The sequence below is a fragment of the Harpegnathos saltator genome, unplaced genomic scaffold (assembly GCF_003227715.2).
Source record: "Harpegnathos saltator strain DR-91 unplaced genomic scaffold, Hsal_v8.6 scaffold103, whole genome shotgun sequence".
Classification (NCBI taxonomy): Eukaryota; Metazoa; Arthropoda; class Insecta; order Hymenoptera; family Formicidae; genus Harpegnathos; species Harpegnathos saltator.
This window is the reverse complement of record NW_020229877.1, coordinates 701929-723314: the sequence shown is the minus strand read 5'-3', so window position 1 is coordinate 723314 and position 21386 is coordinate 701929. Positions and strand designations below refer to the sequence as shown.

Below are 21386 nucleotides of genomic sequence, written 5' to 3'. Positions count from 1 at the left end.
CTAATATTGCCATTTACGCGTAAGTCAGATCACACAAGAATCATGATGTGAAACAGTTCATACTGTCTGCACGAGACGATATGTCGTTCTAATCGACATTTAGAAACTCCAGATGTACGGTTCATAGTTGAGCGGGTCCGTCTGTTCCATGTGACCGGTGTGACCGCTGTTCCCAACCATGCACGACGGATAGGCGACTCCGGAATTGCTAGGACCTGATACTGGTGGAACTATACTCTGCGCTAGTCTGCAGTCCGGCCTCTGCTGCATCATCGGACCCATCGGCTGCATCGGCTGCGGCGCCGGTGGCGGAGGTGGTTGCGGTTGCGGCAGTGTTGGCGGCGGTGCGCTGAGATTGTGCACCGGCTGCATTATGTTAGGACCGGAGACGTAATTCGTCACTGGGAAGCAATATTTTACAGGTAATTTTCTCTGAATCAGATAATATGTGTATCATAAAAAATATATGTGCTACAGTTTCTCTATGACGCTTACTGGTTCCAGGATTATGGAATGACAACGTGGGCTGTTCTGGCATCATGTTTGCCGGAGGTGGAGTCGTCTTTAGCGGTGCTGAATCGTTTTTCTTTTTCCGCACAATACGTTGTTTTTGACCGCTGTTCGTCGTCGAATCGCGTTTCTTACCGCCGGTGCCCTTCTTCTTCTTGTCTCCGGGCATTTTCGGCTTGTTGGGTCGGTTCCCGCTCGGCTGCCACAGGTGAACAGTGTGGACTGCATTTCCTTCCCTAAAATGCACAAATATCATATTCATTGCACGTATATTTTGCCTCTGTTAGAAGTGATGTTTCAGCATTACAAGGGCATTTTGAGTTTAAATGCAGATTCCTTGATGATGAGGTTGCGGCTGTTGGTAACGTTTGAGGGAAGAATTTTCGATAGTCTAAGGTAATACCTTACGTGGCAGAAAATATGATAATTTATCTAACCCTTGTTTCTTTCCTAATTTCCAGCTGTGTATGCCGGCCTTGTGAAGCCTCTCTCTAATCGTATCCACGCTGCACTTCAAACCTAGCGCGGGCGCTACGTATTTCGCCGCAGTGAGAGGATGCTGCGTCGCCATCGCAACGATTGCCTCATCCTGCTCCTTGGTGGTGATTCGACGTCGGCCTTTTCGTTCCTTCGTCTGTACATTGCCTTCCTTATGCCAACGTTCTAGCCATCTTTTAACAGTACGTTCCTGATTAATTTAAAATCACGTCCATATAAGTCTCCTGCGACGACTTTCTCGTGTTTCGTAAATTCACATCTGCTCGCACGATATTACGCATTTCGGTGCGTAATTATGCGTAATTTGACACACAGTGTGCAAAGCAGGAGCGGTGGCATTACATACATACCGATCTATCTATCGCCAGCGCGATGGACAAGGTGGACAGTCCGGCCTCTGACATTCCGATCATGCGATTCCTGATCTCCACGCTGGTCTCTAGCGTCCCCTTCGCCTTGCCGCCTTTTTTTTTCTTTTTCTGCCGTTCCGTCTCCGATTTGCCGCCTCTGATCTTCCTCGACGACGATCCCTTGCTCTGCTGTCCCTCACAGGACGATTGGCTGTTCTCATTGGAACTGCAAGTATTCGAATTCTCCGAACCTATGTTCGCGCTCGCCTCCGGACTAGGTATGTTAGACTGCAAGTGCGACTGCTGCTGCTGCTGCTGCTGCTGTTGCACCTGATGCTCCACCGCTTGCAGCTGCGTTTGGTCAAGATTGTGATGGTGAGACTGAGTATTCTGCTGATGCGGCTGGCTCTGCAAACGCGATTGCACCTGCGTCTGTACGTGCTGCTGGACTTGTTGCTGCACTTGCTGTGCATGATGCTGCTGTTGTTGCTGTTGCTGTTGCTGCTGCTGCTCTTGCTGCGTGTGCAACTCCTGCAGCTGCTGTTGCGGCGGAGGTTGTTCGTGAGGTATCGGATTTGGTTGTCCCTATACGTATAAAGTGTACAACTTAAGATATGTACAATACTTTCTTCGAATTTACCGTTATGCACAATAACCAAACCTGTGGGTAATGATGACTGCCTTGCACTAGGTCCAGCGGCCAGTTCTGTACAATATTCAGCCCCGGATGTTGGTAGATGGGCTGTGGTTGCTGCACTAAACTCAACGCGTTACCGAACTCCGTCTGGGTCGTCGGCAGTGGCTGTGTGGGCGGCTGCATCTCCGCCTGAGGAGCGGGAGGAGGTGGAGGGAGATTCTGCTGAGGAAATACGAAACTTTGCGGTTGTTGCTGATGTTGCTGTTGTTGTTGTTGCTGCTGCTGCTGCTCAGCGTTCTGATTAGACTTTAGACTATCAGCCGGAGCGCCGTCACCGACGTACAGGTCTCGAACTCTGACTTTCTTTGGTGGATTCTTCTTCTTAACCACGGCACTGTTTTTCTCTGACTTGTTCGAGTCCTTCGGGGTTTTCTTCTTGCCTAACTGAGTGCCAGTCGGCCGCCAAACTGCCTGCTGAATCGCTGCGCCATCGGCATCACTGCTAGAAGGTAGACGTGCAACCAGACAGCACATTAAAGACAAACTTTTAAGAAGACGACGGAGAGAGCTCTACGTTTCAGAATAAAAAAATCTGTAATGCGGAATTTTTTGCTTAGGTGTACCAACCCCAGCGGAATCCTCTGCATGTATTTGCGTGAAGGACTCCAGTTGTGAATCCCGGCTTTATGCAGCCTCTCTCTTACAGTATCCACCGAACAGGTGAGTCCTAGTGCAGGAAGCACTGCTTTAGCTGCTGTTATAGGCGTTTGTGTAGCGAGACGAATGATCGCCTCATCCTGTTCTGTGGTAGTGGCTCTTTTGCGACCACACCGCTCCCGTGTCTCCACAGTGCCTTCCTTATCGAATCTATTCAGCCACCTTTTCACTGTGCGTTGCTGAAAAAATTATAATCAGTGAGTGAACTGTGACTTTATTAGAAAACGCGCGTTTATAATTTCAATTGTCTTCATGATGATGACAGAGAAATTTTAAGTATCAACAGATGACAAAAGCACATGTCAAATCTCTTGTCATTTTGAGAATAATGTTTACAAAAAATCAATAAGATGCCAAGAAATATACTTGCATTTAAAATTGTAGAGATTAAATTTCGCATTTTTACGAAAAATTTGGATTATTCGACATACTAATTATACCAGTTCAATCATCGGCAAAATATACTAAGCAACTGAACGCATTTCAGCATGTTCCCGTTCAGGCTTTACTTACCGAACAATTGACGGCAGCGGCGATTTCTCGCAGACCCAGACCCGCCTCATACATTCCCACCATCCGGTTCCTCAACTCCGGAGTAGTCTCGTGCACGCCTCTCGTCTTGCCCATTTTCACGACGACGGCAATTCCGGATCTCGACACGGAGATTTAAATCGCACGCGACAAGTGACGTACGCGAAAGAACGCAGATCACGTGACGACGAGAGCCGACCGATCGTCGCCCCTCAGTCGGGCTGGAAGTTTTTTTTATTCGAAACTCAGAAGCCAACGGAGCGGCGCGCGGCCACTCGCCGGCGTCCTGACGAGAGAAGCAGCACGTCCCGCAGGAGATCCTCCACGTTGAATTCTCGTCGATGTGATCAATCGGACCGTGAACGTCGTCGTTTCCTGGCCGTCGACATCGTAGCGCTTGATACTGAGCGTCGCCGTAGCGGCGGCGGCAGCTCACTGATCACCGTCAAAGCATCCGTCAATTCTCACGGAAATACGGCCGACGCGGAGACTCGTCGTCCGCGTCGGCTTTATCACACTCTTGCACCACACGCGGCGACACGTTGCGGTACTTCTCCTCGCCGAGAGACGCGGCTCTCGCTCGCACCGCGCGAGGAACCCCGAGGAACACGCGTCGCGGTCAATACAACTGCCGCCGCCACCGCCGCCGCCAAGTACAGTCCGTTGAGATTCTTTTGTCCCCGTTCGATGTGCTTTGTCGTCGCGACCACGACGCTAATGACATCGCGACGTTGGCATCGAAGCGAGAAAAGCGACGTAGACGTGTCGTCGAGCTCCCTCCGTGAGGATCCTCGTTCTCTCGATCCTCCTGTGAGCCGTAGATCCGCCAAGACTTAAAGCGCGTTGTCAATTACAGTTCTGCGGACTGTACCGACAACGGCGCGGTACAGTCGACGATAATCGATGTAAACGACATGTTTATCGCTTCCAATGGGATTTTTCAAATTTCGGTCCTCCTCGAAGCGATAGACGTGTCTTTCATTGTTAATTTCGATGTCTTCCGGTTACATGAAGTCGCTGAGAGATCGCGCGCAATATAGCCGTAGGATAGTCAATACTTGTTCGAATAAAAGGAGTCAATACTTATTCCGTGGACTGTACGCGCGGGAAAAGTACAGTCGGTGGAAGGGTTACGTCTCCGAGAACGAACATGGTTTTCTTTTTTCTTTTATTGAAATAGTATTAAAATATTAAATTATGGTTTATTGATGTATAGTTTATTTAAGCGCGAGCCAGTCGCACGAGTGGCGGCGCGTTTCGTTCGGTCTCTATTGTATCGGCTGAATGCAATTATAAGTCGTTGAAGATGATGTGCCAGGAACGAGCGCGCGGCCGTTGGTCAATAATTCCACAGGCGACTGTACCCGGAGCGAGGTTCCTCGGGCCCCGCTCGGGCTTGCTCGCGCACCTCCGCCGGAATTGTATTGACCCACAAAACGCGCCCTCCGCGTAATCCACGTGTCAGTTGCACCTTTACGTGATGCGCATCGATGCGCGCGGTGCGTATCACGTGAGGAAATCGCAGTCGATCATTCTGAGCTGCGTATTTTTGCGTTGTCGTTGTATTCAAAAAGCAAATGACCGAATTACAACACGAAGGAAACGAGCATAAAAAATCCAGTCGAGGGGAACGAAAATGTAATCGGCGTCGAGCGCGATCTTGCACTTTTGTAAACTCTTATTTTTGTCTCGCGAAACGCGCTCGATTTTTACCATGGACACATTGCGTGAGAGAGAAGCGAGCGTTTCTTTCATAGAAAGGCGACGTCGAGTAAATTGCTTTCAAGTATTTTATAAATTTATGTCCGCAAATCTATCATAAGCTCATCAGAGGTTTTTACTTGAATCAAAAATATTAAAGCAAAATGTGCGAGTCGCTTCCTACATAGAGAATATAAATTTTTTAATATTATTGAAGAAAGGAACTTTTTTTTCGAATACTCAATAATGAATTTTTCTAAAATTTACGAGGAATATATTTGAAGACTATTGATAAAAAAATATTCTTTCTTGAAAATAATCATTATACTTGAAAGAAAGAGAGTAAACTGAGTGGGTAATTGCTTTTCTTAAATAGATTTGTTCTTAAATAGACATTAAAGGGCAATCTCGACTGAGCAAATGTAAAGCCGCAGCTTCTTCACATGAACGAGTCTCTTTTCTGTACGTTCGTGTGTGATTTTGCGCGTTTTTATTTCGTAGCAAACGCGTGATATGCAAGTATATTCACGTTAGAACAATTCTAAAAAAAGCCGATGTACTACGCGCGAAGATGAAGAGACACGCAGAAAGAGAGACAGGAGTCGTATCAGTGTCGACGTCGTGTAGGATAGGAGAGATTACATAGGGTCGGATCGTAAACTGGTAACATCCGTCAATCAAATCCGCCTGTCTATATGTGTGACCTGGCCTAGAATCGAAAGCTCCTACGTCGAGGAGACAGTCATTTATCTTTGCGCGATGAAAAGAGCGCGGTATTATGCGATGTAGGACGTTTCGATGCGTGTTACGGAACGCGTGTGCGAGAATAATTCTTCCTTCGACAGAGAGAAACGCATTTCTTTACATAATTTCGATATTTCCCTCGTTAGACCGACGTTAGCGGCTCGTCGAATAAGAAGAATATTATTTGTTCTGAAAAAATATCGAACGCGATTCAGATTTACTTAGTAAACATTTAATAACAATAACATTGCATCAATGTTATAATTTCTCGCTCAACAATGTAACCGTTATACACAACATACGTTGAATGGGAAATTAGAACATTGATGTAATGTTACTCTCGATGATATCTCGCCCTTCTTCTCTCGCACAGCGCGCTTCTGAATTCTCACGAGGCTCCTCGCGAAATCTACGACGTTCAATTAAATTTTAGTGGAGTAGACGCGCTTATTATTGAACAGCTTGCATAGGAAATAACGCAAGGGCGGCGCATGAGGGAGAGGGAGAGAAACAGGGAAAGAGGAAGAGGGAAAGAACGCTGGAGAAAGAGAGAGAGCAGCTCGCGACCTGCTCTCGAATCAGCTTCCAGGGCGCGCGCGACAGGGCTTGCAGCTTCCACCTCTGTCTCTCCCTCGGCCCCCTGGATCCCATACCGCCTCATCCAGTGTCCCGACCCCCGACCGACCGTGCGAGGCCGGCCGGCCACCCGCGCCGCCTCTCTCTCTCTCGTCTCCGATGTTCAGTCGCACCCTCGCCTCGCGCTCGACGTGCACTCCATACGTTGGTCCAAGCGCCGGGAAAGCTTCCGTCGCCAAAGGGAGAGCATCATTGTCAGCAGTCAGTGAGGAGAGAGAGTGAGAGAGAGAGAGAGAGAGAGAGAAAGAGAGAGAGAGAGAGAGAGAGGTCCTTATACGACCGCGAAGAGACCAGGACGAGATCACCAGGATGAGGCTACTCGCGGTCGCCGTGGGTTTCCTTCTGCAAGCATGGATCGTCTCCTGCGGGGTACGTGTCAAACAGGGCGGTGACCTTTGACCCGATCGAGAGTCAATTTGGTGAATCGTAGGAGAGGGAGGAGAGACCTATCTTCTTAGAGACAATTTTTCTGTAAAGAAAGTGCACGAGGAAGTCGACGAAATAAAAGTCCCTCATTCAGCTTATAACTTATCAATTGTCTGTGCGAGTTCCTCGAAGATTGAACAGTTAAATCCGGTCGCGTTTCTCGAAGCCCCAACGAGTTTGCTCTGTCGGCATGTGTCGGTGGACTGCCGCAGAAGGTGGGTTGTTTTTCGCGAGCCCCGGCCGGCCAGGGGTGGATCGCACGCTCGATAAAGCGCGCGATGTTTTCCTCCGGCGCTATTCTACAATCTTGATTGAACTATGTATGTGCTCGTATTCAGTGTGCGAAGCGAAGAGCTGAATTATAGTCTCTCACGACAGAGCGCCATGAAAATATTTTAAATTGAGGGCTAATTAATACTCATATGTTATTATTTCTTTTGATCGATGTTAATTAATTAGCGAGGTCGTGAGATCTCTCTCTCTTTCTCTCTCTCTGAACCACAGACAGGAAAATACATCGCGGTAGCTTCCTCGCCCCTCGCGCGATTGGCGTTCGTCTATTTTAACGACACCGTCCAATGTTTAGGCATTGATCGATTAAAATCTTGTCCTGGCTGCAACAATCGACAAATCGATAGTAGAAAATAATCAATTCACATACATGTAATTGTGAATAGTGTAATCGTGGCTGATGAAATGAATTATCAATCAGTGTTTTACCAAGCAAATCGATTGAAGCGATATTATGACGATTTACTCGATGTTAACTCTGATTATTCCAGCCAGTCGAAATCCTTCAATCGGCTAATGCCCAACACTGAAACTAATTTATCTTGCAGACGCGACCCAGCTTCGTTTCCGACCAGATGATCGCGACCGCGGCCAGCGTTGTGAACGCTTGCCAAACGCAAACAGGAGTAGCCACAGGTATTTTGCATTCGCTCTCAGAGTTTACTCACTCCCCCGGGTTTGCAAGTTCCGGATAGGAAATTATTGATTGACATTTTTATTTAATTACACGACCGTGCATGCGAGTCTACATGTACGTATGGCAGGCGCTCGAGCTTGAAAAATTAAATTAACCGAGCGAAACAGTTCGCTCGGAAAATTAAATCAGCAGAATTTTCAATTCGCTTGGGAATTTAAATCAACAGAAACAATTCACTTTTACTCTGGAACGGAACAAAAAGGAAGATTGACGAACGACCAAAGTCACATTGATTTCGCGTCGGGAGTGTGTGCGTGTCTGCGTACGTACAAGTGGCATTTGCATACTCGGGGAAAGCCCGAGGAAATTTTCTACGGAAAACTCGAGCAGAGTCGATGTCAAAGTGTACTAAATCCTTCTTTCAGCCGACATAGAAGCGGTAAGAAACGGTCAATGGCCGGAAACACGTCAATTGAAGGTGAGTACCGATGCGCGAGCCGTTTGAATTGCCAATTACGTGTCGGGCTGCAAACAAATCGTTATCCCGCTATTATACAACACAGACGGCCGACAAAATGCGAAAATGCGCACGATTCAGCCGCGCGTTGTGTACGCTTGTTCTGTAATTTTTTAACGAAAGTCGATGGCCGAATAACAGCTTTCTCGTGAGATGTCGCGAAGCGAGCATGCGGCAGGAGAGAGAGCTAAGCTGCTCTTTCAAATTTTGATCTCTTGCAGTGCTACATGTATTGCCTCTGGGAACAATTCGGCCTGGTCGACGACAAGAGAGAATTAAGTCTGAACGGTATGCTGACATTCTTCCAAAGAATACCCGCCTACAGGGCTGAGGTCGAGAAAGCGATCAGCGAATGCAAGGGGATCGGTAACTATTTGGGTATCTACTGCGTTTTCTTTTTCATTTAATCCGTCGATCGATTGCGTGTGTTCGAAACTTGAGTAATCGCGCTGCAAGTGATTCTCTTTTTCTTCTTTTCTTCCTTCTTCTCAAGAATGAATTTAATTTCTACAGTCAGTTTCTCAGCGCGATTCATCTCAACGTTACCTCGCCAGAGAGAGATGGGAGGGTTCGAAGCTGATAAAAAACTGAGATTGAGAGCTTAAAAAATAGAATGGTGGTACGAATTTGTGATCGTAGTAGATCGAGAAAGAAATAGAGTCGATTTGGAAGTGTTTTCTTATGAAGACTCTTTTTCATATTATTGAAAACTTCTTTATACTTTGAAACGCGACTTAAAGACGACTAGCAATTGAAATTGTATATACGCGGTCTTAGCGTCGCTAGTTTCCTCAGCTTGAGAACCTCCGAACCTTCTTTTGCTCTCTCATTTTCAAATTTTCGTTCTTGAGTTTTACGGAGTTTCACTTGAGTTGTCGTTTCACTTTCATTTCGATGACACACGATCCGTCGTCTCGCGTCTCGCACGACGCGCGATCGCTAATTCGCCGAATGATTCCCTCGTTTGCAGCGAAGGGCGACAACTGCGAGTACGCGTACACGTTCAACAAGTGCTACGCCGAGTTATCTCCGAGGGTGAGTGAATTGAAATCGTCTCAACCGTTTCGACAACGGAGAGAAACGAATTATGCCGCATTATCGTCGCGTGCGCTCTTCCGCTCTATCTCAAGCTCGTCTGATCGATTCTCACTGTTTCAGACTTACTATCTGTTCTAACGAGTCGCAGGAGGGAACCGGAGCGGAGAGAAGACCAAAGAACAAAATGCTCAAGATACAATTTCGCCGAATGTGTTGAGATTTTTACGTTTACGCCACTTTACATTTTAACCATGTAACTGTGTCGCCGCGCGCCGTAATCGCGTGGCATCGTATACGATGTGTCGATGAAATAAAGGGCTCAACCATCTAATCGGCGTGTCCCGAGTTGTGCTGTGCGCATCAAAATGCACGAATCGAAACATCCCGCCTCGTCCCAGCAGAAACGCACATCCCAGGTTTCCTCTCGCACATTCTATTATTAATCGTCTGTATTATTCTATTATTAATCTAATCTTAATTCTATTATTAATCATCTCAGCATTCATCTCGATATTCGATCGCGATAACGCGGTTTTTGATATTATTTTTCTGGAAATTTTCTCCTGCAACCAGTAATTTCTTATTCTTGTAATTTTTAAAGAGTCCGTTGGAGCGCTTGACGATTTATTTTAAGCTGGAGGACGCCCTGAAATCCAATCGCTTCTACCTCTATTCCATTCGTTTTCTACCTACTTCTAGGAATCAGAGATACAGATTGACTATGAGTGACTATCATAGATATTGGATAAACGCGCTCTCCCGTGTGAGAGCAAGTCTGATGTATTACAGATTGCGGTAGTAGAATGCACCAATTGGCGGCTGAGGTCACGCTTGATCGAATGCAATGAAAGGAGGAGTCTACGGCTATAATATACTTGAAACGTTCATTCGCCAACGAGTCTTTTGTGACGAGATCATGACGGAGAGAGCGGCCGAGTACTCGCGTGCGTTACTGGCACAGCCAGTACAGAAGCCCCGGCTGTTTTTGATTGAGCGGCTGTTGCACGATGTGCACGATGCGAATTATCCGGTGCTACGAGCGAGCTTTTGCGGATCGATGGGAACTTGCGGGTGCAATTATGCCTGTCGTATGAGAACCGAATGCGTAGGGACGCTGCTGTTTGGGAAAGCAGGCAGCTTTCTCGAGCGACTCAATGAACTTGGACCGGTGGCAAAAAGTCGCGAACGATCTCGCGACCAGCGATTTAATTACCGTGGGATCGATTGCACGGCATCTTATGATCTTATGATGTGGTTACACAACACGCGGGATGACCGCGACTGTAATTAAAAGGCGAACGTTTCATTACCGCGGCGGTAATATGCAACATTATGCCACTTGGTATGAACGCCTGGCACAATGTTCGAAATACAGAAATTACTGGCTAACGGCGAACCAGGAAGACATCGTCGTGTGACCGTTAATTACCTGGTCAGAGCATCGGATACACTTCGTATGCTCGTAAGTTATAATTACCGTTGTGTTTACCGTCATGCTTGCGTTACTATATAATGCATGCACAGATTATATAAAGGGTGTCCCAAAATTCACGCAAGATTTGAATTTTGCGCCATTTGTGCAGTAAAGTGTTGCCAAGTGTTGCGAAAAAAAAAGACAGCGTGACAGCTGACAGTTCAGGGTTTTTAAAAATGGAGTGCTACACGAAAGAACAATTTTCATTGTTTTTATTGTTGAGCAATATTTTAAAAATAATGAAAGTTTGGCGAACAAAATCATCTTCAGCGATGAGGCTCATGTTCATCTTGATGGCTTGGTTAATCGACAAAATTGTCGCATTTGGGGTTCAGAAAATCCACGAGTGATTGTTGAGAAACAAATGCATCCACAACGTGTCACTGTTTGGTGCGGATTTTAGACTGGAGGCATCATCGGACTATTCTTCGGAAGAAAATGCGACTGGTCAGGCAGTAACAGTTAATGGTGCTCGCTATCGCGACATGATAATCCAGTTTTTTGTGACTAAATTGCAAGATATGGATGTGGACGACATGTGGTTTCAACAAGACAGTGCCACATGCCATACAGCCCGAAAAACAATTCAATTACTGCATGAGTCATTTCCTGGTCGTGTAATTTCCCGTTTTGGTGATCAGATCATGCGATTTAACGCCGTTGGACTTTTTTCTTTGGGGTTTTTTGAAGTCTAAGGTTTATGCCAACAAGCCCACGACCACCCACGCCTAGAAGGAGGAAATTGAGCGCTATATCAACGAAATTCAGCCACATTTATGCAAAACGGTCACGGAAAATTTCAACAAAAGAGTGCATATGTGCCAGCAAAGCCGTGGAGGCCATTTACCCGATATGCTATTCCATACATAACCCTATACTGTATACTTTATGAATCAATAAAAAATTCACAATTTTTAATTATAAACCTGTGTTTTCTATCAAAATCACTTCTTGCATGAATTTTCGGACACCCTTTATATTCAGAGAGATAAAATATTGAAGGATAAGTTAGATAATATGCATCTGAAGTAAAGGAAACATTTAAAAAATGAAAGATATTTATTCAGTGAGTACTATTAATATGTTCGCTCGAATCTAAATTCTTTTGTTTAAATAAAGTAAATAATTATTTTTGTGAAAAGCAAAACAGTTTTAAGAGAATACATTTTCTCATTTGCACATCATTCTTTCTCAGTGTAAAAATATATTAATATGAGCAAATTTATTTCAATAGTACTCACTGCGAATAAATATTCTTTTTCTTTTTTCAGATATTTTTTCTTACCAATTCTTCCGAGTATTTTAAACAATATCGATCGTTTGCTTTGCGTTCTTTCCGATGAAAATTTATTATTATGAGTATTTCTTTAAGATTTATTATTATAAGTATTTCTTTAAGAAATATTCGATACGAAAGCTCGACTCTGCGTTGAAACCTTTGCTAAATTTTTTTTTCACGAAGAAGTTTTACAAATGCACCTTTTTCAGAAAATGCGCGTTGCAGTTGTTCGGTGTCGTTTGTCGTATTCAACTTCCTGACGCATTCGTCATCCGCGCAAAATTCTTTGTTCGTGTAACTCGTCGAAGATTTATTTCAAAGGAGTGTGCGCACTTCTCGTCAACTAATTATTATCTCCCACTCCTTCGCACATTCGGATTCGCATAAATTCTCGTCGATTTCGCGCGGCTGCCACTTAATAATCTTGGATAGGAGAACGAACATTTTTTGCTAATCCCTAGGAAGATATTACGTGCCGCGGACGAGATGGCGAGGGGCAACCTGGTCCTCATCTGCGCCTCTTTGATCGTCACGCAGCTCATTGCCGTCTCCAGCGAGGTGAGTATGCGCTTTACAACTGCACGTTGTGCTTTTAAATTTATATATTATAAAATATCGATGCAGAACTGATGACTCGAATTAATATTTAACAATTCTTATCTGCTATTTCGATTTCTTTGTGCGAATATTTTTTATAGGAAATAGATTATACTACTATCCATGATGAGCTGAGGAAATTAGCCGGAAATTTACGGAAAAAATGTCTCGGTGAAAACAACAGCATAACCGACGGTACGTTGCCGAAATATCAATTGGATCGCGAGAATTGTTCGTTGATAAGAAGCGGTCGAAAGAACTATTTAATGTATCAATAGATACGCTGGCGTATGTTCAATCATCAATCACTTAATTTTAATTGCAGAAATACTAGGTGCGGCGGAACAGGGCGACTTCGAGAACAAAGGTTTAGCGTGTTACTTCAAGTGCGTGATGGAGAAAGGAGGAGTGGTAAATAAAACAGAATTGCTCAAATAGATGTACCAGCGATCACAGATCGCGGATAGCTGAAACTCTGAAATCACTTTTCCTTTATAGATGAAAAAAGACGGCAAGATCAATTATAAGCTCTTGACCAAGATGTTACCGCCGGCTTACAAACAGATTGGATTAGGAATGATCGACGAGTGTCGCGAGATAGGCAAGTATCCATTGATACAACAGGCTTTTTCTTTTTAGTTGAACTAGAACTTCACTCCTCTTCCTTTTCTTTCCCGTTAGATAGAATAGAATAATGTTAGATTATACACTTTTACTTTGATAATAAAAGATGCAACCTAGTTCAACTAAAAATACAAGTCTAATGACACTGATTCGCCTCCCTTTTGTCAACGTCTGATGGTGCGATCTTCTCTTTTTTGATTTTTAGAAGGGAGCGACAAGTGCGAAATAGCTTTTAACTTCAACCTATGCATGTACAATGCGAATCCTGTGGTATGTTAAAAAGAAACGTCAAATCAACACATTCCATGATATGGATTAAATTTTAGATATTACATACATAATCCCCCAAAAGAAAATTTCGTTACATTTAACGTTTCATTGCGTTCTTCTTTTTCAGGCGTACTTCGTCATCTGAACGCTAGCAATGTGTACGGCATCGGTAAGAGCTCAGAATGTCATCTATAAATCTGTTCTGAGAAAATAAAGATCTTGACGATCGTCTCATATATCCCCATACCTTCTACAACTATCGCTTTTAAGTTACCCGCAAAATAGGATAAAAATACCTACTTACAAGTAAGTGTCGGATCGACTAGGTGAAAGTAAGAATCTTTAATAATGGAGGTCCGTGAATATTATATAATATAACAATCTTTTCATATATGTACATCTTACTTTAAATAACTCGACTATTATAAGAATTTACGTATCGAACAATCCTTTCAATCGTGAACATCCTTGCGCATTACATTTGCATTTCATGTTATATCTTAAGGTTTTGCATTAAAATATCACGTTGTCGAGTTTCCTGAATACTCGCAAATTAACTCCGCAGGAGACAACCGTATCTTTACAGCAGAATGCGATGCGATTCCGCGATATAAATTTATACAACCCATTGTATAAACATTAATAGTTTTAAATACACATCAAGTATATCGAGCTGATAATTTCGATAGCGCACACATAATCGTCACGACGAATATGTATCGTGGTGATTAGACACATGAAACATAATCAGCGTAAGATCTCTAAATCTCTTTGCGTACGAAATCTCGACGTAAGGTTTCTTTGCTTGAGACACGGTGTATGACTTATAATATGCGAAGAAAATGTCCGTTGCCAATGATGTCGAGTGATACAAAATGACTTACGCTTTCCGCGGCTTTGTCTTCCTCTTGTTAACGTTCATTATTTGCTCGACTATGATATCATCCGCTCTGGGGTCGATGGGGATGGCTTGAACGGGCGCTCTTGAGCTCGGTACGGGTTTCGAGCGTTTGTCGAGCAAGGCGTTCAGCCAAGTCCACAGGGTATCGCGATTGGAGAAAGCCAGGCCGACCAATATGATGAACGGCAGCGCGACCACCGACGTCTGATTCATGTCGGCCTGGTCGATCTTACGTTCTGCGTTGAACGTCAGCTTCATGTACTTGAACGACGAGTTCGCCTCGAAGTATATCGGCATGGTATGGTACTTGTGCACGGACTGCGATAGCGAGGACTCTAGCTGCACGAAATATCTGCGGCCGTCGGTCTGCAGCGGCGGAAAATGGACGAGGAAGCCGGCGTTGTAGCCGCTGGTGATTTTACTGGTCTGCTGCGCATCCAGCTTAGAGATGTGCACCGGTGAATCAGGCGCATCGTCTGGACAAAGTTTCACTTTGATCGTACGGTAATGCTCCGGCTGGACGGACGTCACGTGTACCGCGACGTCTGTGCGCGAAATGGGGTGAAAGGCGATCAGTCGTAGACCGTGGACGTCCTCCACCGGCTGCACCAACTGTGAGCTGGGGCTCGTGCGTTGTATATGAGCGTTCACCTTTGCGTTCGGCTTCAAACGGAATACGTAGGTGCACTACAAAATATATAATATATATAATACGAAAATATATGTGTGAAATTTTTTCTATCTACAAATATTTGTAGGTATGTGTGAAAATATGCAGATAAATGTTTACCTATAAAAATATATATAAGAATATCAAAAAGGCAGATTATTTTTACCGTAGGTTGAAGACCACGGATCCGGAAGTTTCCATTCTCCTCGGTCGTGGCCTCCTCCTGCAGATCGGAACAATCTCCTTGACCTTGAACCTCGACCAACAGACCTACTTCGGGTTCCCCGTTCAAAGAAGTCACAGAGCCATAGGCGCTGTATGCGACCCTGTTGCCGTACAAGTACACTTTGACGGTCTCCCCCTCCTCGACATTGATCATCTTCGACGGCGGGTCGAAGCGATACTCTTTCATCATTGGCCGAAGATAATATTCGCCCGGAGATAGCGAGTTGAACATGAATTTGCCACCCTCGCCGGTTATACTGTTCTTGCGGTAACTTTGGCCACCGGACAAAGAAAGTAGCACGCCCTGCATAAGAACAAGTGTAAATACAAATGTAACTTCCTCAATTGACAATTTACACGATTATTTTACCTGCAATGAGGAATTGTCAGCGCGGTCGGAAACTTCGACAATGATCTCGGCCAATTTGTGCGCCCAGAACACTCCTTTCTTATCGGTCTCAGTGATCACAAAACCCTCCTTTTCAGCTGTAACACTGGTATACAATAATTACTTATTCACAATAAGATTCATTCATGACGATATATAACAAAAGAAATCGCCACTGACATACCTGTATTCAATCTTGCCATCCAGTGGTCCGACGCTGTAAACGCCACTCTTCTCTGTGACCAACGTGTGAATTGGCGATTCTTTATCCTTGCCAAAGATCTGTATCGTCACGCCTTCCAAAGGTGGCACGATTTCTCCGGCTATGATCTGTACAAATATTCTTGTTTCAACGAAACGAGACAAAACTTCCTCGTGCATTCAATATAATAGATGATTTTCTACCTTTCCCAGGTCGCCGACGAAAGTCGCAATGTCATTATGACAGTCGTTCACGCCGATGACCTTTAAAGACGGCGGATTAAACAGCAGAATGTCCGACAGCGGAATGATAGTGTACATATTGTCCGTTTTCGCTTTAAACTCGAACTCGTACTTGTACATGCCGTCTTTCATCACATGCTTCAATGGTCCAATCCTACATAAAGCAAATCAATGAAAAAGAGAATACATAAGATATATTTCACAACAATATATCTCTCTCAAACATAATCAACCCCCAATGATGTATCATCATGCTATTGATTAAATTAAAAAATTCATTTATTCTATTGAAACAAAAGAAGTAAATAAGAAAAAAAAGTAAATAAATTAAAAAAATAAGTAAACTTGTTCCTTTGGAAGATCTTTGGGGAAAAGTAAAAATCGTAAAATATTGATTCTTACAGTTAGAATTGCTGAGAAAAGAAATTTAGAAATTAAGATCAAACGCAACAAATCCCGATGATATAAACAAGGATTAAAAGGACATAGAAAGATAAATTTCATCCAGATGAGCGTTGAGTTACTTACGTGATATTGTTGCTCGCATCTTCAATTTTAACTTTGAGACCGCTTTGCACGCCCGTGCTTACGATACTGCCTCTGTGAGTATGCTCAGTGGAGTGCAGCAAGATCGGAGTGAGATTGTTCGTGTCCCACGTGTAAAAGGATTTGTCGTATACGTGGCAGCCCTTCGGGATGAAGGTGTACGTTCCCGACTTCGGCACGCAATGCCTCGTGCTGCCTTTATTCAACGGCAGAATTATCAGTTTGGTGCTGTTAGGCTCGGAGTACGCCACTGTCGTGTCGTGGGAAGATATGAAGGTAATGGAGAAGCCAGTCTGCTTGAACGGCGGTACTTCGGCGCGCTCCGACGTTATCGAGACCCTGTAACTGGGATTTTCCCAGCAGAACACGTCGTTGTCGATCAGCACTTCGTAGTGGCCGGGCAACACGTCCGTGAACTGATATTGGCCGTCTGCGTAATGGAAGATGACTTCACAGACACAGAGAATGGTATCGCGTCCAAATCAAAGAGACATTACTGCAATAACAGGTACGGTATGAGTCGTTTATATATTTTTATCAGTTGCTTGAAAACAAGCAATTATTTTTATTCATCACGAATTTTTGTTATTATTTTTGTTTATCACGAGTAGACAAGTTTTCTGTAATCAAGTTTTCTGTAATCAAGCTTTCTTTCAAGCTTCACTTTTATGTCCTAAGACCGTATTTGTTATTGCAGTTGAGAGTACAACATCGTAAAACATTGAATTAACGTCAACAGGAACACTAGTCGGCTCACCTTTCGCTTGCACCGTTTTGATCGTCACTCCGTCGAGTATCTTCAGAGTGACGGAGGCATGGCTGCAATCTGTCCCCTGCAAACAATGTACCGTACCCGTTAATGTAGCCTTCAGTTGCAAGAAGTTGACGTTGGTGATCGGTTGGGACGTCACAGCGATCGTCTGCTGCAGCGGATAGAATCTGAAAAATGGTACGAACTTTTTTTACAAATATAGTTTTTTACAAGTAATATTATAAGATGCGTTGTATTTTGAAAAATCATCATTGATATTTTAAACTTCACTTGCTTTACTTACTGTAAGCCTTTAGCTTTCTCTTCCGTACTGACAATCACGCTCAGCTGATACTTATCTGGCACGAGGTACACTGAGAACTCCCCAGTTTTCTCGTCGGTGTTAAGTTCCTTGTAGAAACTAGTGGCAGTATTCTGAATGGACAGTTTGCGGAAGTGTAGCGTCCCCTTCGCCGAAAGCGTTACCTTGCCCGACACTTTGTACGCTGAAGGTGCCAACACTGGAAGTTCGGGCGAACTCGGAGATATCTTCACCGTTTTCTCGCTGAATTGTACGTTCGCTGGAACGAAAAATTCGTTAAGTATTAATTCCGATGAATTCAGTGAGTCTCTCATCTTAGGGAATATTTCGCAGAATCTTACCAGACTCCGCTCTGAGCGTATACTGGCCGGCTTTCATATTATCCAACACGTACTTCCCGTTCTTGTCCGTGACCGCCACTTCCTTCTGCGACAAGAATATCTTCGCTCCGGCCAAAGGACTTCCGTTCACGGAATTGCGGACAAGGCCGCCGACCGTGAAGCCAGTTACCTTGAAATCCTGCGCAAGGAGCACGCTGCTGTGGCTGACTTTGAAAGCCAGTTCCTGCGGTTGAACGTCGAATTTTGTCTGCGCACCGGCGTAATAAGGTATGAGCTTGTATTCGCCTGGTGACAAGCTGGGAAACACGAATCTACCGCCCTGATCCGAAATGACATGGCAAAGCGGTTTCTTGGACTCAAAGTCCTTGTTCACAGGCGTAGTGTCGCAATTCTTTGCGACGCCATCCTATAAAACGAGATGTATCCTTCTGTACAATGTTCACTGATATTTACCTTACGATTTAATCTCACGAGTATTTATCAGCTAATAACTATGTATTGATAATAAATAACTTTAACAAGGAGAAATCTTACACCAAAAAGGATGAAAGATACACCAGCCACTGGCTCGTTCTCACTCGTAACTTTGCCATTGACATCATATCCAGACACTACCAGACTACCATCTGGGAGCTCTGTGTTCCCCTCTTGCACAGTTACTTCGACTGTACTTTCTCTTATTATCCATCTGAAAAAAACAATTAATGCCATTGGTGTTCTGAGGTATCACACACATGCGTATGTCTTGAAAGATATATTTATCAATTGTTAGATATTATTTTATACACTTACTTAGAATGAGTCGCAACAAGAACATATTTTCCAGGCTGAATAGGAGTAAAATAAAATATGCCACCATCTGTTGTGACTGTTGATCTAACTGGAACTTGCTTATTGCTTTCTGTATATAAAGATATGGTGATTCCTTTGGGACCAGAGTCAGTACCTAAACTAATCACCTGAAATATGAAATAACTTATATGTTTCAAAAATTTCTCCATGTAATTTGCTCCATATATTATTTTAATAAGGTATGACAACATATATAATACTTATAGCTAAGATAAATATAACTTATCTAATATCGATAAAACAAGAAGGAAATTGTCACTCACACGTCCTGTAATGCCAAATCCTTTGAATGTAAAGTTAATATCTTTTCCTTGACTACAATCGTCTGTAATACCATCTACATTTAATGCTACTTCTGTAGGCTCAAAGCTCCAACCCCTAGGAGGGTCCACCTGGAGAAATATAGAAAAAAATGGCATTAAAAACATATAATATATATAAAACACTATATAACAATAATATTTCTCTATTGAATAACATTTATCATGTAAAAATTACACTTTTATATTATCAAGCATTAATTCTTTGCTGAACTTAAATAAAATCTGTACAATGTGTAATTATATTGAAATCTGAATTATACTATAATAAGCATATTAAATAGACAAATTTTACATGTTCAAATGCCAGCATGTTAGCATTTAATTAATATAACACTTTAAATGATGAAGCATTTTTTGGCTTACTTTTAATATGTATTCACCCTTGTCATAGAGGGGAAGAAAATAATAGCCATTATTAGGTGCACATTCTGTCTGATCCTTTAGACTGCCAGTCTTGGTATATCTGAAAAATTTATTTCATGATTAAACAATTCAATTAACTAACCTCTATTAACCTCTATAGACAAGGATACTCACAGTTTGACATACACCTTTGTAAAATCGATGTCAGCATGACTTTTCAAAAAACCTCCGCATCCTAGAATATCCTGAGCAACGCAGCTCGTTAATAACGTCGTTAAACAACCGAGAAAAATGAAATTTAGCCGACCTGACATGTCGAAGTTGTATTCTTCTGCAACATTTATTGGGCCAAACGCCGTTCGTTTTTATCATATCAGCATTCTTTGCAATTTGACCCACTAGCTCTACTTCAAGACGAATCATTATTTGGATGAATGCATTGAAATAATAATATTGCTACCGTTTCTCGTCAAACACATCAAATTAATTATTAAATTAAATAAAAAAAAGTAATTGTTCAATTTTCAACATCAACTTTCAGTTGAGTTTTTATACCTTGAAAATTTATTTGCAATTAAAATTACTTTTATGAAAAATATAAATGCATTTTAAAGAGGGCACTTTAAGAACTTTCTTAATTATCTTTGATGATTGTTATATATTATTTCTCTTATCTTTTATGATGAGCTACTAATGTGGGAAATTATATGTTTCATGCTTCAACATTAAATAATTCGAGGAAAAAAGATGCAAAAATGCAAATAAATGAGATTTACATCGTTTGAAAATATGAAGTTTTTTCTTTAATTTACATTCAAATAGTTTGCTGTGCTATGTCATCATTTTCTGTTTAACATGATTTACTTGATACAAAAACATTGAAAAAATTATGATATTAATATAATTAAAAACTAGAAATTTCGGAACACAAAATGTTCTCTGAATTATCTCGATATCGTTATTTATACTAAAACTATAGCTTGTTGAATTTCATTCATTTTTTATTATAAAGTAAAATATACTTGCTGAAAAGAACTAAATTGTGGTTTGAGTCTTGGCTAAATTTTAGAAAACCAATAAGTAATGGTTTGAATCGCAACTAAAGAGTTGTCACTGACAAAATACTAATAAAGACGTTAAGGCCGGTTGATCCAACTTCACGGTAAGTTAACCGATAGTTAAATCATACGTTTGTCTTTATTTTTCCTTCAACTTGGACAAAGACAGACATATGATTTAACCGTCAGTTAACTTACCAAGAAGTTGGAACAACAGGCCCTTAATCTTATAAAATTTTTATATCCATCTTTAGATGCTTATATCCATCTTTAGATGCTGCACGGATTATTTTAATGGCTACAGACCATCTGAAGATAAACTTAAGGAAGTCTTATTAAATATAAGGCCTGACTATGAATACGCCCATTAGCATAGGCCAAAGAGAAAAATCTCGCTGTGCATTAGCGCCATCTTAGAAATATCGTGACCGAAATATAAAACTGTATAGTTCGAAATAAACATAGATAATATCTATTATGGGACTCGTCGGAATCGATTCCGATTGAATTTATTCCGTTATTTCCTAGATTTCTATTGGCCGCGTTTAGTAGAACAAAGTGATCAGAGAGCGCTTAGTGATTATTGTCTGTGATTGGAGCATTCTTTTAGATTCTTCATAGACCCAGAAACATTTATCAATCAGGAGCGAGATTCAGTGGAAAATCTAGTAATGTTGTCCAACTGTTGAGTCTGCTGAACGCGGCCATTGTCTTTTCTAGGGGAA

The 21386-nt window shown here is 42.7% G+C and overlaps 4 protein-coding genes across 6 annotated transcripts; 2 read left to right on the top strand and 2 right to left on the bottom strand.

The window, feature by feature from the left end:
- Nucleotides 1–13: 13 nt before the first annotated feature.
- LOC105188057 (histone-lysine N-methyltransferase 2D) lies at nucleotides 14–3405 on the bottom strand. Of its 2 annotated transcripts, none has more exons than XM_011149296.3 (7): nucleotides 3226–3405; nucleotides 2623–2891; nucleotides 2020–2497; nucleotides 1359–1943; nucleotides 948–1198; nucleotides 496–746; nucleotides 14–401 (listed from the first exon to the last, which is right to left on the bottom strand). In XM_011149296.3, the coding sequence occupies exons 1-7, from the start codon at nucleotides 3337–3339 to the stop codon at nucleotides 100–102; spliced, it is 2250 nt and encodes a 749-aa protein (XP_011147598.1). In that variant the 5' UTR covers nucleotides 3340–3405; the 3' UTR covers nucleotides 14–99. The 2 variants fall into 2 exon arrangements, with proteins under 2 accessions (XP_011147598.1, XP_025154934.1); XM_025299149.1 differs by having other exon boundaries at nucleotides 2020–2494.
- Nucleotides 3406–6292: 2887 nt separating this feature from the next.
- Nucleotides 6293–9564, top strand: Obp10 (odorant binding protein 10). Its single transcript, XM_011149300.3, has 6 exons — nucleotides 6293–6693; nucleotides 7590–7677; nucleotides 8104–8156; nucleotides 8417–8573; nucleotides 9166–9230; nucleotides 9354–9564. Exons 1-6 carry the CDS (start codon nucleotides 6634–6636, stop codon nucleotides 9369–9371), a joined length of 441 nt encoding a protein of 146 aa, XP_011147602.1. The 5' UTR covers nucleotides 6293–6633; the 3' UTR covers nucleotides 9372–9564.
- A 2822-nt stretch (nucleotides 9565–12386) lies between these two features.
- Obp11 (odorant binding protein 11) lies at nucleotides 12387–13723 on the top strand. Its single transcript, XM_011149303.3, has 6 exons — nucleotides 12387–12544; nucleotides 12685–12778; nucleotides 12909–12994; nucleotides 13082–13184; nucleotides 13413–13477; nucleotides 13605–13723. Exons 1-6 carry the CDS (start codon nucleotides 12473–12475, stop codon nucleotides 13620–13622), a joined length of 438 nt encoding a protein of 145 aa, XP_011147605.1. The 5' UTR covers nucleotides 12387–12472; the 3' UTR covers nucleotides 13623–13723.
- Nucleotides 13724–13823: 100 nt separating this feature from the next.
- Nucleotides 13824–19977, bottom strand: LOC105188061 (nodal modulator 3). Of its 2 annotated transcripts, none has more exons than XM_011149301.3 (14): nucleotides 19778–19977; nucleotides 19604–19703; nucleotides 19181–19309; nucleotides 18858–19024; nucleotides 18600–18753; nucleotides 18066–18471; nucleotides 17707–17983; nucleotides 17409–17590; nucleotides 16634–17099; nucleotides 16067–16259; nucleotides 15846–15991; nucleotides 15644–15767; nucleotides 15215–15577; nucleotides 13824–15065 (listed from the first exon to the last, which is right to left on the bottom strand). In XM_011149301.3, exons 1-14 carry the CDS (start codon nucleotides 19915–19917, stop codon nucleotides 14358–14360), a joined length of 3555 nt encoding a protein of 1184 aa, XP_011147603.1. In that variant the 5' UTR covers nucleotides 19918–19977; the 3' UTR covers nucleotides 13824–14357. The 2 variants fall into 2 exon arrangements, with proteins under 2 accessions (XP_011147603.1, XP_011147604.1); XM_011149302.3 differs by having other exon boundaries at nucleotides 14358–15065; nucleotides 16634–17081.
- Between the last annotated feature and the right edge of the window lie 1409 nt (nucleotides 19978–21386).

Bases quoted from the DNA above. Each gene is read 5' to 3' on its own strand.
- Obp11 (XM_011149303.3), top strand. From the start codon at position 12,473: ATGGCGAGGGGCAACCTGGTCCTCATCTGCGCCTCTTTGATCGTCACG. The intron at 12,995-13,081 runs GTAAATAAAACA...TTTCCTTTATAG, and splicing joins TGATGGAGAAAGGAGGAGTG to ATGAAAAAAGACGGCAAGAT. The intron at 13,185-13,412 runs GCAAGTATCCAT...TTTGATTTTTAG, and splicing joins CGACGAGTGTCGCGAGATAG to AAGGGAGCGACAAGTGCGAA.
- LOC105188057 (XM_011149296.3), bottom strand. From the start codon at position 3,339: ATGGGCAAGACGAGAGGCGTGCACGAGACTACTCCGGAGTTGAGGAAC. The intron at 2,498-2,622 runs GTTGGTACACCT...TCTACCTTCTAG, and splicing joins ATGCAGAGGATTCCGCTGGG to CAGTGATGCCGATGGCGCAG. The intron at 1,944-2,019 runs GTTTGGTTATTG...TTATACGTATAG, and splicing joins GCAGTCATCATTACCCACAG to GGACAACCAAATCCGATACC.
- Obp10 (XM_011149300.3), top strand. From the start codon at position 6,634: ATGAGGCTACTCGCGGTCGCCGTGGGTTTCCTTCTGCAAGCATGGATC. The intron at 7,678-8,103 runs GTATTTTGCATT...TCCTTCTTTCAG, and splicing joins GCAAACAGGAGTAGCCACAG to CCGACATAGAAGCGGTAAGA. The intron at 8,574-9,165 runs GTATCTACTGCG...CCTCGTTTGCAG, and splicing joins GGGGATCGGTAACTATTTGG to CGAAGGGCGACAACTGCGAG.
- LOC105188061 (XM_011149301.3), bottom strand. From the start codon at position 19,917: ATGTCAGGTCGGCTAAATTTCATTTTTCTCGGTTGTTTAACGACGTTA. The intron at 17,100-17,408 runs GTGAGCCGACTA...GTGTCTGTGAAG, and splicing joins CAAAACGGTGCAAGCGAAAG to TCATCTTCCATTACGCAGAC. The intron at 15,066-15,214 runs GTAAAAATAATC...TATATTTTGTAG, and splicing joins TCCGTGGTCTTCAACCTACG to TGCACCTACGTATTCCGTTT.